Here is a 14,413-nt window from a genome sequence, read left to right as displayed (position 1 = left end):
TGGGCGGACAGGCTGCCCTGTGGGCCGGTGCTATGGAGTGCAGGTGTGCAGGTGGGTGCCAAAGAGTACAAGATCCCCATGCTTGCTATGATGCATTCAGAAGAAGGCAGGACTTCAAACAATCCATAGCCTCCCAGTGTGTTAATATAATGAATATAAGTATCAAGTTCATGTACTGAAACTTCAAGATAAGACAGAAGACAGTATTTACTTGGCATTTTTTAAAATACATTTATATATGTGTGTATATATAAAGGTAAGGCTTTTTATTTACATAACCAGTAGATATGATAAAGCTATGTCTCTATACGCAATAAATTATTACAGTTTTGAAAGAGTACATAAAAGCAGAGCATGTCAGTTGTTTTCATATGGAGTTACCTGTTTGTATTTTCCCAAAAGTAAGTGGGACTATTGTTAAATACAACCTCCCCTCCCAGCAAATGAAAAATAAGCAGGCAAAAAGGACAGGAACCTCCCTATTACTTTCTCATGCTAGAAAGACCATGTGAGTATTGTTACTGGTACTGAATATAAGTTTGGTCCCAGTTGGGACCTGCAGTTAGTGGTAGACAGACTGAACCTGACGGAAAGAAAGCAAAGTTGGTGGGATCAGAAGGGGTGAGTTTGTGTACTTTCAATAATGTTGGGTTCCCTATCTGAGCGGGGCTTATGGAATCTCCCTGGTTTGGGATTACTTCATTTTACCTTGCCAATAGATCTAAAAATTAACCATTACAACACTCTAAGCTATACTGCAAATGTGGCTTCTTCCAAAAGAAAGAGAGGGGGAAACTGGGAAATACTGAGTTTTCTGACAACAATTTCAGATCTCTGAAATATACCCTCAAAAGCCTGTTTATGTGGGACAAAGTCTTTTCAGACAGTTCCAGCTCATTTTCACTAGCCTTAAAACAGATTCAAAGATGTGAAAAATGGCTTAATCAACATGAGACATACACCACAGGAAGAGGTTTTGACCTAAATCAAAAATATTAGGCGAGTAACATCAAGATGGGTATATACAATAGGGCTACCAGATCCAAGCTGTAAAAGTCTAGATAGCCAGTAGGTGGCAGAGTATTCAATAGTCCTTGGTTTATGATGGCAATTGGGACCAGAATTGCCATCAGTAAGTGATGTGGTTATAAAGCAATAAGTCACGTGACTGTGTTGCTTAGCAACAACAATCCCAGCTGTCCCGGTTGCCATAGTTAAATGAGGATTACATGCGTTGTTAAGTGACAACCTCATGTGACTGTGACTTCCAACTTCCTGCCGGCTTTCCCATTGACTTTGCTTGTGGGGAGCTGGAAGGGAATGTCAGAAATCATGATCACATGACTGTGGCTCGCTGTGACATCATAATTGCAAGCACTGAGCACCCAGATTGCAATCATGTGACCATGGGGATGCTGTGACAGCTAGAACGACAAGAAGCCATCATAAGTACCATTTGTTCAGCACCATCGTAACTTTGAACGGTCGCTGAATGAATGGTCACAACCTGAGGACTACCTGTAAAAGAGTTGATTTCACTGGACATCTAGACTGATGCCATAAGCAGCTTCTTTTCAAAGAATTATGTGAATTTAACTTTTTTGTTGTAGATCTTTTAAAGCTAATTCTCAAGGATTGTTGGAGAAATTAATTTGCTAAACCGGCAAACAGTAGTGTTTAACAGTATCTTAATCCTTTGCAAGTTTCGTTAGAAGTAAGACCCAATGCATTAAATGGATCTTACTCCCAGGATTGCAGTCTAAGCACTGCAGTATAGTTATGGCTTCAATGTTCAGATTTTAAGCTTTGAATTCTAGAAAGACAATTGGTTTATTTACCTACTGCTGTGCATAAATGTGCCCAATTTATATTACATGTATATAAACGTAATAGGACGGTAGATAGGATTGTTAATATTTGGTGATTGTGGTGGCCATTCTAAGTCCTGTGTAATGTGATTTCAGAAATCTGCCCAGATTTTTTTTTTAACAGATCTTTTTTGATTATGTTATTTCTAACTTTATTTCTTTGATTGATTCAAATGATTGGCATTGTTTCTGCTTTGTATGAAGCCAATTGTACAAACAAGAACAACAACAAGCAGGCAGCTCTTTTTACATGGAGCTAATTCCTATATTTTCACCTGGTCTGGCTCCAAGCCAAGCCAACCCAACACCTGTGCTTCCAAACTTTTAATCATTTGTCCTCTTTCTTCCTTCATCCTCTATAGCAGACTACAATGTACATCTACAATGTACAGACTACAAACTACATCTCTATAGCAGACTACCAGGAGCTTCGGCTAGCATAGCTCATCGTGAAAAATACTGTGTGAACCTGAAAAAAGAAACAATGCTGTTCCTGTAAGAGTCACATTTACTTTAATGAGTGGACTTCTTAGAGCAACAGCCAAAGTCTGAAAAAAGTCAGGTTGCTTTAATGAATAGGAAAGAGGTGCTGTGTTTGTATAAGGCCCAAAGCACTTCTCCCACATCATATTTTAAGATGACGTAGTACTAGTAGATATTATGTCCTTCCTAGTTATGGTCCAAGGAAAACCCTTCAGAATGCTGTGGAATCAAAACATTCTATAGGAAAATGTGAAGTCTTAAATGTGGTACTAAGAACATATTGAATGATGACACTCAAACACTGGAATTCATTTCAGATCCTTAAGTCTAAGGAAAGACATGGTTGATTTATTTTTGCTCGATGAGTAGAACTTCAGATATGGCCAAATTTTCTTAAATCTACCTAAGTTCCAGAGGACTGTCAGCAAAAGTGACTAATACAGTGTCAACATTTTAAGGCCTTATATACAGCACACAGGATAACTGGCTGATGTGCCTGAGGACAAAGTTGCAGTGGTGTTGATCTTAAGCTATTCAGAAATGTGGTGAGGCTACTAGGACTAACTAAGGCTTGCCTTGATAGCAGCACCAGATGAATCTACGGGCTCTATTCATGTCTTTCTCTCCCTGGAATCATGCAGGATTCCAAGATACACATTGGACATGCAGATCCTTCCAGAGAGGGAGCCAACCAATTAAGCAAGAGTTCTCGGCATTTCTCAGGATTTCAAAAACATTTCCAGAAATTAAAACGCTGTGGAGAAGAAAGGTTACAAGAATGTTCTTTTTGTGGACCTATGAACACATCTGCTGACTGGCATGCTAACTAGGCATGCCAACTTTTTTTTTTCTGGCAGGACTTTTCTGATGTTAACAATGACATGATAGGAAGAATTATCAGCAGACAGAAGCTCCTTTCCTAACAGCTCTACCTTCTCCGTATCAGAATTCTCTGCACAGCACAGAAAGCCCTGCCAGAAAAAGTAGACAACCCAAATATTAGCCCCATATTTTGCAATACAATCTGGGCATATTTGTAAAACCAATCCTCACAGGACACTGTTCCCCGAAGTGGCCATGCCATGACTGTGAGGCTGATTTTAAGAAAAATAAAGAACCTTCACTAACTGAACCCCACCCCCACCCCTGGTGCTTGTTAAGACACTTCCAACGACCACAAAAAACATTTAAACATTCTTGTGCCATTTCTCCAAGTGATGAATAGAAACAGAAATGCTTAAGTTACTATCAGGTTAAGTCTTCATTTAATTCCTTGATACATTTTCTCAGGGGAGGTGGTTACTTCTTCACTGTGTTTATTTGAAAGGAGATCTTGTTACCCAGCAGCAAAAACCTCGGGGTCACCTTAATAAGGATCTGCAGAGCTTTCCTGATCTAACAGAACATTCTTTATTAAGGTCCAGTTAGTCCAAAACGTAGCCTTGTTCTGTCTCTCAAAAGTTCTAATCAGCTTCACAAGCAGAAGATGTTATGGCACCCGCTTGTGTCTGCACGTGTGTGCTGGACTAGTTTAAGTCGTGAGCAACAGTGGGGACAAAATGCTTAAATTGATGTGACCGACTTTAAAGCTAGATACATTCTTTGCCTCTTCATCAGAACATTTATAGAACATTTCTCTGGAATCGTGACTGTTTCATACCCAGACCAGATCCATCCCAGCACTTAAGAAAAAGTTGCACTTCAACTGTTGTTCTGAGATACAGGCCTGCCATTCGAGTGACTTGGGTGATAGATAGTATTACAGCAGAGTAAATTACTGTGGATGTCTGTGTGTGGGTTGTGTAAACAGCTAACTATTCTGTAAGGTATTTTATATAGTGCTGATCCATTCCAAGACAAGCTGATTAGGGCTGTTCTTAGGCCTTATTCCTCTCCTCCCCCTTTTTCTGGGTTATATTTCTTTTCCCACACCTCTTTGCCTCTCTTGGAACATTCCAGTCAATATAAACAGTGAGCATTATAAAGGTTTCATACATGCAGTTGAGTCTAGGCATGACAAAACAGGAAATCTGAATTAAGCAAAGGTAGATCAGCAATGGGCCACACAACCTTTTTCGTTTTCTCTCCAAAACCACAGATACCTTTTGCCCTGCCTTTTGAAAAATGGCAATAGAAACAAAATGTTTTCAGTATCACACCTTGGGTAGCGCAGCCAAATTTTCATAAACCATGTAAACCAAAAGTTAGGCAGAGCAAAACAGCTGGCTCCCAACAAGGACTGCCCCCCTACGAAGTGTGCTCAAGGTCTGGAAGAAGCATAGAGAACGAACTTGTTGGCTAAGGCCACAGTAAAGGGTTTTCCGGTGTTTATGTTGCTGCTGCCAGCCTTACTCAAGGGTGTATTCACAGTGGACACATTGATCCACATCTTTTTCCTCCAGCCACCAATCAAGGGAGAAATCCATGTTATTCGACTCCAACTCTCTGCTTTGTAGTGTCGTAGGATCGAACAACTTGAGACTGAGAAACGACCCCATGCTCCTCTTGAGAAAAAGCATAACCATCTGGGGGGAGAAGAGGAAAGAGCCGAAAAAGAGATTTAGAGTCAGACAGAGGTTACGGTTTGCTTTTGTAACGGCTAGGGGAGAAGGAGTGTGCAACGGATTAAATATAAGAGGAGATTAAAAGCAGTGAAACCCAGTTCAGCCCACCCAACTACAGTCTTTTTTCTGACGTTCTTTCAGGATAATGTGGGTAACCCTGAACAGAAAGGACCGTTATCATAGCACTAGATCCCCCCCACCCATACATTCGTAAGAACTAAAACCAGGAACACTGGGAGATTAAACTGGTTTTCTCCCAAACCCAGTGTCCTACGTTCCTAGCCCATCCCTGTTTTTAACTAAGGGAGAAATATTGGGAGAACTGAACCAATCTGGAATGAGGAACCACGATGCCTCAAACACAACTGTTGCTCAGGGGGCATTAAAAAATGAAGATGGTCCAGTATCCACTATTTTCAGGGTGAACATGAGCTACGCACCAATGCATAGTTTTGCAAGTACGAGAAAGGCTTAGAGGGAGCTGGGCTTGCTAACGCCTTTTCATTTAAAAATTAGCTCTTCCAGCCCATGAGGATTCTGCACCATCATTTGAGAGCTGAGCTAATTCTTTTTTCTGCTTCCTCTGCAGTTTATCTGTATCTGCAGTACAGATATTCTTTTTTTATTGTTCAGACTCAGTGGTGTTTGTCCCATAAACATCCCAGCCTAGGAAGCCCTTAGCTCTCCCTCACAGGAACTGCTGGAATTCTTTCCCCATATGACTATAAAATTCCACAGACCATAAAGGATAGATATGGTGTATGTGTTTGTGTGTTTTGTGTAAGCAACTGATTTATATGCCTTTTGCATCAAGTGGGGATGAAAGGATCTTTTGTTAACGCGAGATCAGTCCCCAAGGGGCCGGGCATAATTTTTGCCCCTTGTTCTTAGCATATGGACATTGGCAGGTTTGAACACAAGTATTGTCTTCCAACTGATCTGGAGGGATCAGGGAGTGGAAATGGTGGTGGTATGGAAGTGCTGTTTTTTTGCTCTTATCCTGCTTGGTAAAAATTTTATTTGATTGTTTTGTTGTAATTTCTTTTCCTTTTTTCTCCACTTGACATGTAACCTCTGTCACTGCATAGCCAGATTTGAGGCCTTTCCCCACTTGCACTAATACAGAGTACAAGCATGCCCTGGCCATGGCATTGTTCTACCATTATCCCATGACATTGCATTAATCTTGTCCTCATCCCATACATGAAACAGGCTTAAGTCAACCATAATTGCATTGGTGTTAAAGGAGACTTTCCTGCCTTAAGCTGACAGATTCCAAAGGCAGGGTCCTGTTAGGTTTTGCCACATATTACCTTAGAGGGAAGTCAACTGACTGCAGTGATTTGAAATAGAGGCAGTAGGGTAGGATAGGGATTGGCACTTGAGGCTGTAAAGGTCATGCTGCTATTATTTTCTGCTAACACAAGGAGGTAGGGATAGTACTTCAACTCAGCAGTAGAGAAATATTGAAACCAATCTCAGCAGAAAGAATACTGAGAACACACACACACACACACACAAACATATATATACATACATGCATACATACCAGAGAGAGAGAAAAAAAGCACACACACACACCCAGACAGACAGACATATATTCATTCATTCATTCATTCATTCATTCATTCATTCATTCATTCATTCTACTATATCCAGGAGTGCATGACAACTGTGGTCATTGTTTTAAATGCAGCCATGGGAAAGAATAACATATTGAGAAAGAATAGGTCGTCATTGTATGCCATGAAGGATCCAGATGTTGCAATCATGGAAATAAATAAAGAATGGCCCTTGACAATGGACATCTCAGATAAGGGATGGTTCATGGGTTTTCAATTGTGGACTCATTAAAAGTTTGTGTTTATCTAGTGTGGTACTCTCTTTGTGAGGCAGAGCTGTGGAAGTTTAAGAGCTGTGCAAGCTCCATGATAACCCCATCTTCAAGCAGAGAAAAGCTTTTTGTAGTAGACAAGGACTTAAACTGCTAAACGTTGATCTCCCCTTTCCACTACTCAGAACTAGTCAATGCTGTATGGCAGCCATCCAGCCTTATCCTCACCTTTTCTATTCCAAGCTGTTTGAAACCGTAAGAGTCCCTAGGCATGTGCTAGCAGTGGCGTGAGGGAGCTTGTGTGCTGAGTTTTGAATAGTTTTTTTTTAACCTGCGTTCAGATTAAAAATAAATGCTGAATTAAATGCTTCTTAGAACTCAGAAGTGCTGAAGAAAGAAGAAGGCATCTCTTACATATGCTTCTACATTTAAAAGGCTGTTTGGAAGCACAGTGCCATACAGGCAATCCTCTGACTTTTTCCTGAGTTTGCTTCTTTCTCTTTCCCTCCCCTCCTGTCCAACTATCTCTGTGCTTGCAACTGTGGCAATGTCCTTCCCTTTCCATTCCTCAGAATGAAAATCATGCCCATCGCCTTCTCCAGAACTTCCAAGAAGTGCTCAAGGCACCTGCTATCTCTGTGACTCATCCCTGCCATTGCTCTGATCACCTGCAATCCTCTCAGGCTGGAAAGGTGCTGGGAAGAGGGGGGTGGTGGGGAGAAGGCAGATGGGCTTAGCATTAGCATCTGCTGATGCTGGGGCTGAAGGAAGGAAGGAGGGAAGGAAAGATGCAGCTCTGTGAATTGGCATTTGTCATGATTTGTGGTTTCCTTCTTTTAGGTCTTGCATAGCTTGGCTCTGGGATGAATCTTGAGATGCTTCCAGTGTGTTTTGAAAACTTTCACATACACAGGAAACCACAAAGTGTTTTTTTTATTATTCAGGGAACAGCTGAGAATGAAAAATCCATATAGCAAGACTTAACTGCGAAGCCTGCTACCGACATTGATGTCAAACAGGTGCCAGCATAGGAACCAAACTTAGTCCTAAAGCATAACTGCTATCAATTTCTATTAGAATGTTTAGGATGGCAACAACGCCAAGCATTTTGGGAAGCCATTAAAAGTCGCATTCCCATTCTTTAATATGCTAAAAACATATACACTATTTACAACAGAACCTGAAACATAGTATAGCTCCCGCTGCCTTTGGTGATTTTTTTAAGTATTTCCAAAAGCTACAGCTTGATTACTGCAACACATTCTATACAGGGCTGTCTTTGAAGACTACCTGAAAGCTTCAAGTAGTCCAGAATGCAGCAGCACGGACAGTGATGGGCATGCCTTGGTATGCTCATTTAACACCCTTGCTTCATAAGCTGCACTGGTTGCCAGTTTGCATCCAATTGTGATTCAAGGTGCTGGTTGTTACTTATAAAGCTCTACATGGCATAGGAACTGGTTACTCAAAGGACCGCCTACCTCCCACAGTATCTGCCCAGCCGATTCGATCCAGTAAGGTTGGCACATTCTGGGTCCCTTTGATTAAACAATGCTATCTATCAGGACCCTGGAAGCATGCCTTCTCTGTGACGGTACCTGCCCTCTGGAATGAGGTTCCCTCTGAGATCTGGAGATCTGCTGGTGTTTCAAAGGGTCTTGAAGACCTAGTTCTTCACCCAGGCTTTTGGCTAAGGTGAGTGAATCCCCCTTCTAGGTAGTGTGGGTCTGTTTCTTGGTAGTGCCCAGTTTTTGCTATCTTTTGTTTCTTGTTTTTACTGATGTATTGTTTTATCTTTTCTGTGATCTTTACTTTTGAACTGCCCAGAGTTGTTGGGAATTGGGTGGTGTGCAAATTTATTGTTGTTATTATTAGGCAACCTCCAGGATACAGCATTAAATCACTGTTCTCCTTTTCTGCCTTGCTGCCTAGAAGTCTCCCTGGAATTATCCTCCTTTCCCAAAAAAAATTCATCTACTTTTGTATTTCACTGCAGACTGTTTGCTTACCCCTTTATTGTAATCAATCTTTTTCAGCTGATGGACACCTCTGGCCTTTGTGAGCATTCCAGGGATGTTCTTCAAAATGGCAGCCACGGGAAGAAGGGCATGCTTATTCACAAAATGGTTGCTCTAACAGGCATGCCCAGGCACAAAATACCCATTTACCAGGAGGCAAACTAATCAGGCTACTCCTCACTAGCCCTCTACCATTCTAGCTTATTTTTGTCTGTTTTCTGAACAAGTTAACATCCTTCCAAACAAAACCTTACAGCCATTCCTCTCCTTCCCCACTTCCCCACATTTTTATTTTCCAAGAATGTCAATAGGTTTTTACAGGCCCCAGAAGGTTCTTGGAAATAAAGAAAATACTGAAGGCTGGTGTTTTGCAGCATATTAGCTTCCTGCTTAATTTTTTAATTACAAGATTTTGGGGGGAAAAAGCTCTGGCAGAGCACAGAACTAAGTAGGTGGCAAAAGACCTCTCTGTGAACACACTGTTGCCTACAGAAACCAGATAGCCCATCTCCAACATAATAGAAGTTTCTTTTGATTTAAGCTGCTGTTTGTTAAAAGGAATCTACTGTTTCCCTTCTTCATTTCCTTGTGCTCTGTACTGTAATATTATTTGACAAGTGGTAACAGAAGTTACCAAGGACTATGGATCAGTATCAAACACTTTTTAAAAAGGGCTTTAAAACTACAGTGAAAATTTATGGTCATGAGAAAAACAGGCTGATGATTGCAACTATTCTGACACTGGACTGGCTCCTTTAAGAATACTTCATCATCAATACTTATGAGGACTGAGCTAACAGAGCTAAATGGATGCCCTTTTCTTTCTCCTTTATTTGGCTTAGCAACCTGGTAAATGTTAAGGGACAACTCTGGTAACCTTATAGAGCAGTGTTTCTGAACCTTAGCAACTTTAAGATGTGTGGACTTCAACTCCCAGAATTCCCCAGCCAGCAAGACACTTAAAGTTTGGTTCTGGATGGGGTTGCACTGCCCCAGACAGACCCAGTGCGGAATCTGGGTGTCCTGGACTCATGACTCCTGCTTGAGGAGCAGGTGGTAGTCATGGTTAGGAGGGCCTTTGGTCAACTTTGTGTTGTGCACCAGTTACACCTCTTCCTGGATCAGGAAGCCCTCCGGTCATACATTCATGCCCTAGTCATCTCCCATATAGACTATTGCAATGTGCTCTACATGGGGCTACCCTTGAAGAGCATCTGGAAGCTACAGCTGGTCCAAAATGCAGCTGCATGAGCAATCTTGGTGCCCCAAGGATGGCACATGTAACATCTTTGCTGCAGGAGCTTTGTTGGGTGCCAGTTCCAGGTCAAATTCAAGGTGTTGGTTATTACCTTTAAAGCCCTACATGGCATCGGTCCAGGTTATCCAGGGACCATCTCACCCCCATTACATTGACCCATCCCACTCATTCATGCAGAAAGGGCATGTTATGGACCCCGTCCATGAAAGAATGTTGATTGGCAGGGCCCAGGGAGAGAGCTTTCTCTGCCGATGCCCCTGCCCTATGGAGGACTCTTCCCCCAGAGGTGAGGCAGGCCCCCACTATCCCTGCCTTCTGGAAAGGGGTGAAGACCTGGCTCTGCCATCTCGTGTGGGGTGTGAGGAGGGGTAACCAACCCTGGGGGATATTAGCACCCTAAGGATGCTCCCATAAATTAAGAACTTTTTAACATCTATATCTTGGACGATATTTTTATTTAAGAATATTGTTTTATTGTATTTTAACAATTATTTATTCTTGTTTTATTGTAAACAGCCCAGAGTTACTTTTTGAGTGAGATGGGTGGTGACTAAATTTGAAATATTAAATAAATAAATGAAATGAAATGAAATGAAATGAAATAAAACGAAGTTGCTAAAGTTGAGAAACACTGTTACAGAGAATATCTAACAGGACAAGGTCTTTCTCTGCTGCTCTTCCATGTGCTGGAATAGTCTCTCCCCCCACCCCTAACACACAGATTTTTGTTCTGGCAGTCTCTTAAATTATTTCCCCTAAGCATGAACAGTCACGCTAAAGAGGAAATGTTCATTTTTATCATCTACTTTTCAAGTGAATCCACTCTGGAATGAGCCCAGAACTAAAGGGCGAGGGTACAAATCATCAGTGATTTATTTACATTTGTATATACAGCATATGTAAATAACTTCTGAATTGGAATCCCATATGTAGGATGGACAGAAATACAAGAACACAAGAAGCCTTATATGGCAAGATGTGTAGCATGTGTAGAGCCTTTTTTCTAAGACTGGCCTCCATCAAGACTCAATGCATTATCCTGTGTGCAGACGACAAAATATTTGTATGTCTCCAGGATTCTCTAAAAAACATGGATAATTCAATGCCCTTAGAGCTTGCAACAGTATGTTAATGAAATAAGGAAAATGGAAGCCTCTGTGGCAGTGTAATTGCCAGAGAGTTGCTAGATGGGCCTAGCCCCTCCTCCTTTCTAATTCTCCACAGCTTCGATAAGGGAGTGTCCTCCATCACCATCATCTGACTATAGTCATCTTGCTATGGAGTTTACTGTTCCCAAGAAGGTTTCTTCCACAATTCTCATATATCAACTGACTGGACCAGCAACTGAGCCCTAGTCTGAAACCAGCAACAGGAGAGTTTCCTCCCTTATAGCTGAAGGCAGCAGGGTAGTTTTCAAAGGTCAGGGCAAACTGTGTATAGCAACAGAGCTCCATTCTCCAGTTTTTCAACAGTGCCTTCCAGTAATTGCTGTCTGAAGCAGCTCCCTCATTTTTCCAAATGCTAGGATCAAGTCCAGCTCCAGCAGATCTAACCCAGGAATGGTTAACTGCAAGATTCTGTATCTGGAGAGGATGAATATTTTATACCACACATAACCCTTTTGGGGAGGGTTAAGGGCCACTCCACAGCAGATGGAGACACAATACAAATCCAGTGGAAGAAGCTGAAGATTTCTATTTATTCTTTCTAGCCAAATAAAATGTTGGAAAGAAATTATATAAAGGCATTCAGGACTCTGCCTGCCTGCAGCATGATAAGTCTCTGAGAAGTTAACAGAGTAGCACTATATTTGGTGTGTGAGGAAAAGTTGACAAGAAAGATAGAGTTTAGAAATGGGGCAAATCAAGCTGGGCCTGAAGAGGGAAAAAATGGTTTTTCTCCCCCGGCATAGTTGGTAGAATCCAGCTCTTTTTCCCAGTTCAAATCAACCAGGTTGAAAACAAATTATCCAATCCATATCTGAGCTACATAGAAAGTTGTGTAATTCTGCCATACAATGACCTCATTTAAGTATCCTTTCAGATGTTTTATGCTTCACTAGGAATAGTTTACAATCCTGGTTTAAAGAAGTAGTTTCACTGGCGTATGTTCCTCTTAATGAAGGGGTTCTGGAGTGACTGGGATATGAAAAATGAAAAGATTTTGCAAACATTAAAGACTACTTAAAATTTTGGAAAACATATACACTAATTCCAATTGCCAAGGTCTGTCCTTAAGCCAAATTTGTATGTAAGCCGGAACAGTATTATTGTATAACACTGTATAAGTAGTATTGTGTAATTAACTCAAATAATTGTGTATTTAACTTAAATTTTGCTGCAATAGGCTCCATTCTTAACTATGGGTCGTCCTTAATCCTGGACTACCTTATATGTTATTTTTGGTTGAGTTCCCCTCTGAATCTAATCTGTCTTTTGCGAAGTTGTACAAAACATTGGTTTGGGCATAATCTGCCATTTTTTGCTTCTGTGTACTTTTCATTAATTTCCACAGAGGTTTTACACGCAAGCTCAAGGCAGACTTTTACTCCTGTGGTATTTCAGAACTGAGACAGTCTACACATGGTATAGTACTTACGTGAGACTCCTTGCTGGACAGAATGAGCACGGAAGAGGCACGGAGGGGTCTTTCTGCCCAGCCTTTTTAACAAGTGGTCACGTTCATTCACGCTGCAAAACAAAAGATCAAGTCAAGTGAATCTCCAGAGGTAGATTATGAAGTACCCTCTTACAAAATGGGTATATATTGGTGACAGAGCAGAACTTGTTCTTTCCATTCTTCTAATACATTTTTAGAATAAACAAGAATTTAATGAATTCTAATGTCCTCTCAGTATGTGGACATACAGATTTGGTATTCCAAGTTATTGTAAAGGTTCCAGAAGATTGCATTGCATGCTATCTGCCATCTGCTATGGTGCCAAAGCTACTGTAAAAGGAAAGGACAACACAATTTAATATAAAATATGGTAATGTTTCTGTTATACTTGTATTTGGGCCTGTATCAGATCTACTGATTTGGAGATGATGATGATGATGATGATGATGATTACAATAAATGCCTTTTCTGTTTTCTGTTTCATGCATGGGCACATTCAGTCAGCTCAAACACAAATGTTAACTCATTGGACTAGGAACAGTTTGCTTATGGGGTCTGGGGCTTATACCATACATGCAAGTTGAAGCCACATTGTTCAAAGAAAAGCTACATTTTTATGCTTCTTAACAAAAGCAGCAATTCTGAACTGGAAAGAAAACTTGCCAAGGATTCTGCTGAGTTCAGGGGCATTTTGGAAAATAATAGGGTGACGTAGTTCAGAGGTCTGTCTGGAAATATGCCCATGGAGAAAATAGGCTCAGGTGTCTTGCCAATCCCAAAAGATTGGGAGCCCCATGAGAAAAAGTTTTTTTTAATATATTATGGTCCATAGGGGGAAGGTTTCTTCAATATCTTACTGTGTTAAAACCTGTGGTCACCCAGTGAAGCTTGGTAGTGCAAGAGTCAAAGCAGACAAAAAGAACTTACTGACTCACAGCGTAACTGTTTTATGGAATATATTGAAGATGTAATGATAGCCACCACTCTGGATGGTTTTGAAAGGACATTGACACATTCATGGAGAGGAATATAACTCTTGCCTGTTGGTATCCATCTTATAAGTGCTGTGGGAAACAGGATGCTGGATTAGCTGACTTTGGTCAGATCCAGGAGATCTGTTCTTCTGTTTCCTTACTGGCTTAAATATATAACTTTCTTTCTCCATTAAACTAACAGTAAACCTAACAGAGAAGTACTCTAAACAACTCATGTCAGGAAAATGGCCTGCCCAAATTCTTCCAGTAGGAAATCTAACAAACTCATTAATAACTCCACAGTATATTATGTAAATTGTATCTGCCTTTTTCCCACAAATGAGGCAAAACATATGCCCAGAAACTTGCAGAAAGCATGCAAGAACAAATAACATTTTGCAGGAGCTCAGTATTAATCAGCATTTAAAGTCACCTCCTTGTCACCAAATCAAGTCAGGATTAGTCTGCATTTAAAGTCACCTCGTCACCAAATTATGCTACAGTATATTTCTCTGCAGCAGTACAAGTATCTCCTCTTTGGTAGCACGGAAAATGGTGAATACTGGACAAAGGACAGCTTTTGGACAATCATTCATAAAGCCTTATTGAAGTGATACACAATATCCTGTCAAGTCACAATAAAATGTTGCTGTATCATCAAGAGTCACTTGCTTTTATTATCCATCAAAAGTCTCCAAGACAACTTCTAGCACATGTTACTCCTTTCTTCAGATGAAAAACGCCAATTCTGAACAAGCTTTTACATATACAAGAGAGTAGAATTACATGGCATCT

General features: G+C 40.8%; 1 protein-coding gene across 1 annotated transcript in view; it reads right to left on the bottom strand.

Moving 5' to 3' along the window:
• Positions 1–2,298: 2,298 nt before the first annotated feature.
• The window catches only part of ATP8A2 (ATPase phospholipid transporting 8A2), a 337,944-nt gene continuing 325,829 nt past the window's right edge, over positions 2,299–14,413 (bottom strand). Inside the window, exons 35-36 of the mRNA XM_063305756.1 lie at positions 12,624–12,715; positions 2,299–4,876 (exon numbers count right to left, since the gene is read on the bottom strand). Of these exons, the coding sequence (XP_063161826.1) occupies positions 4,779–4,876; positions 12,624–12,715 (190 nt within the window). The 3' untranslated portion in view covers positions 2,299–4,778. The remainder of the gene's footprint in view (positions 4,877–12,623; positions 12,716–14,413) is intronic.

Source organism: Candoia aspera, chromosome 5 (assembly GCF_035149785.1).
Source record: "Candoia aspera isolate rCanAsp1 chromosome 5, rCanAsp1.hap2, whole genome shotgun sequence".
NCBI classification, from domain to species: Eukaryota; Metazoa; Chordata; class Lepidosauria; order Squamata; family Boidae; genus Candoia; species Candoia aspera.
The sequence above is the reverse complement of the archived record's forward strand: the minus strand, read 5'-3'. Positions and strand labels throughout refer to the sequence as shown.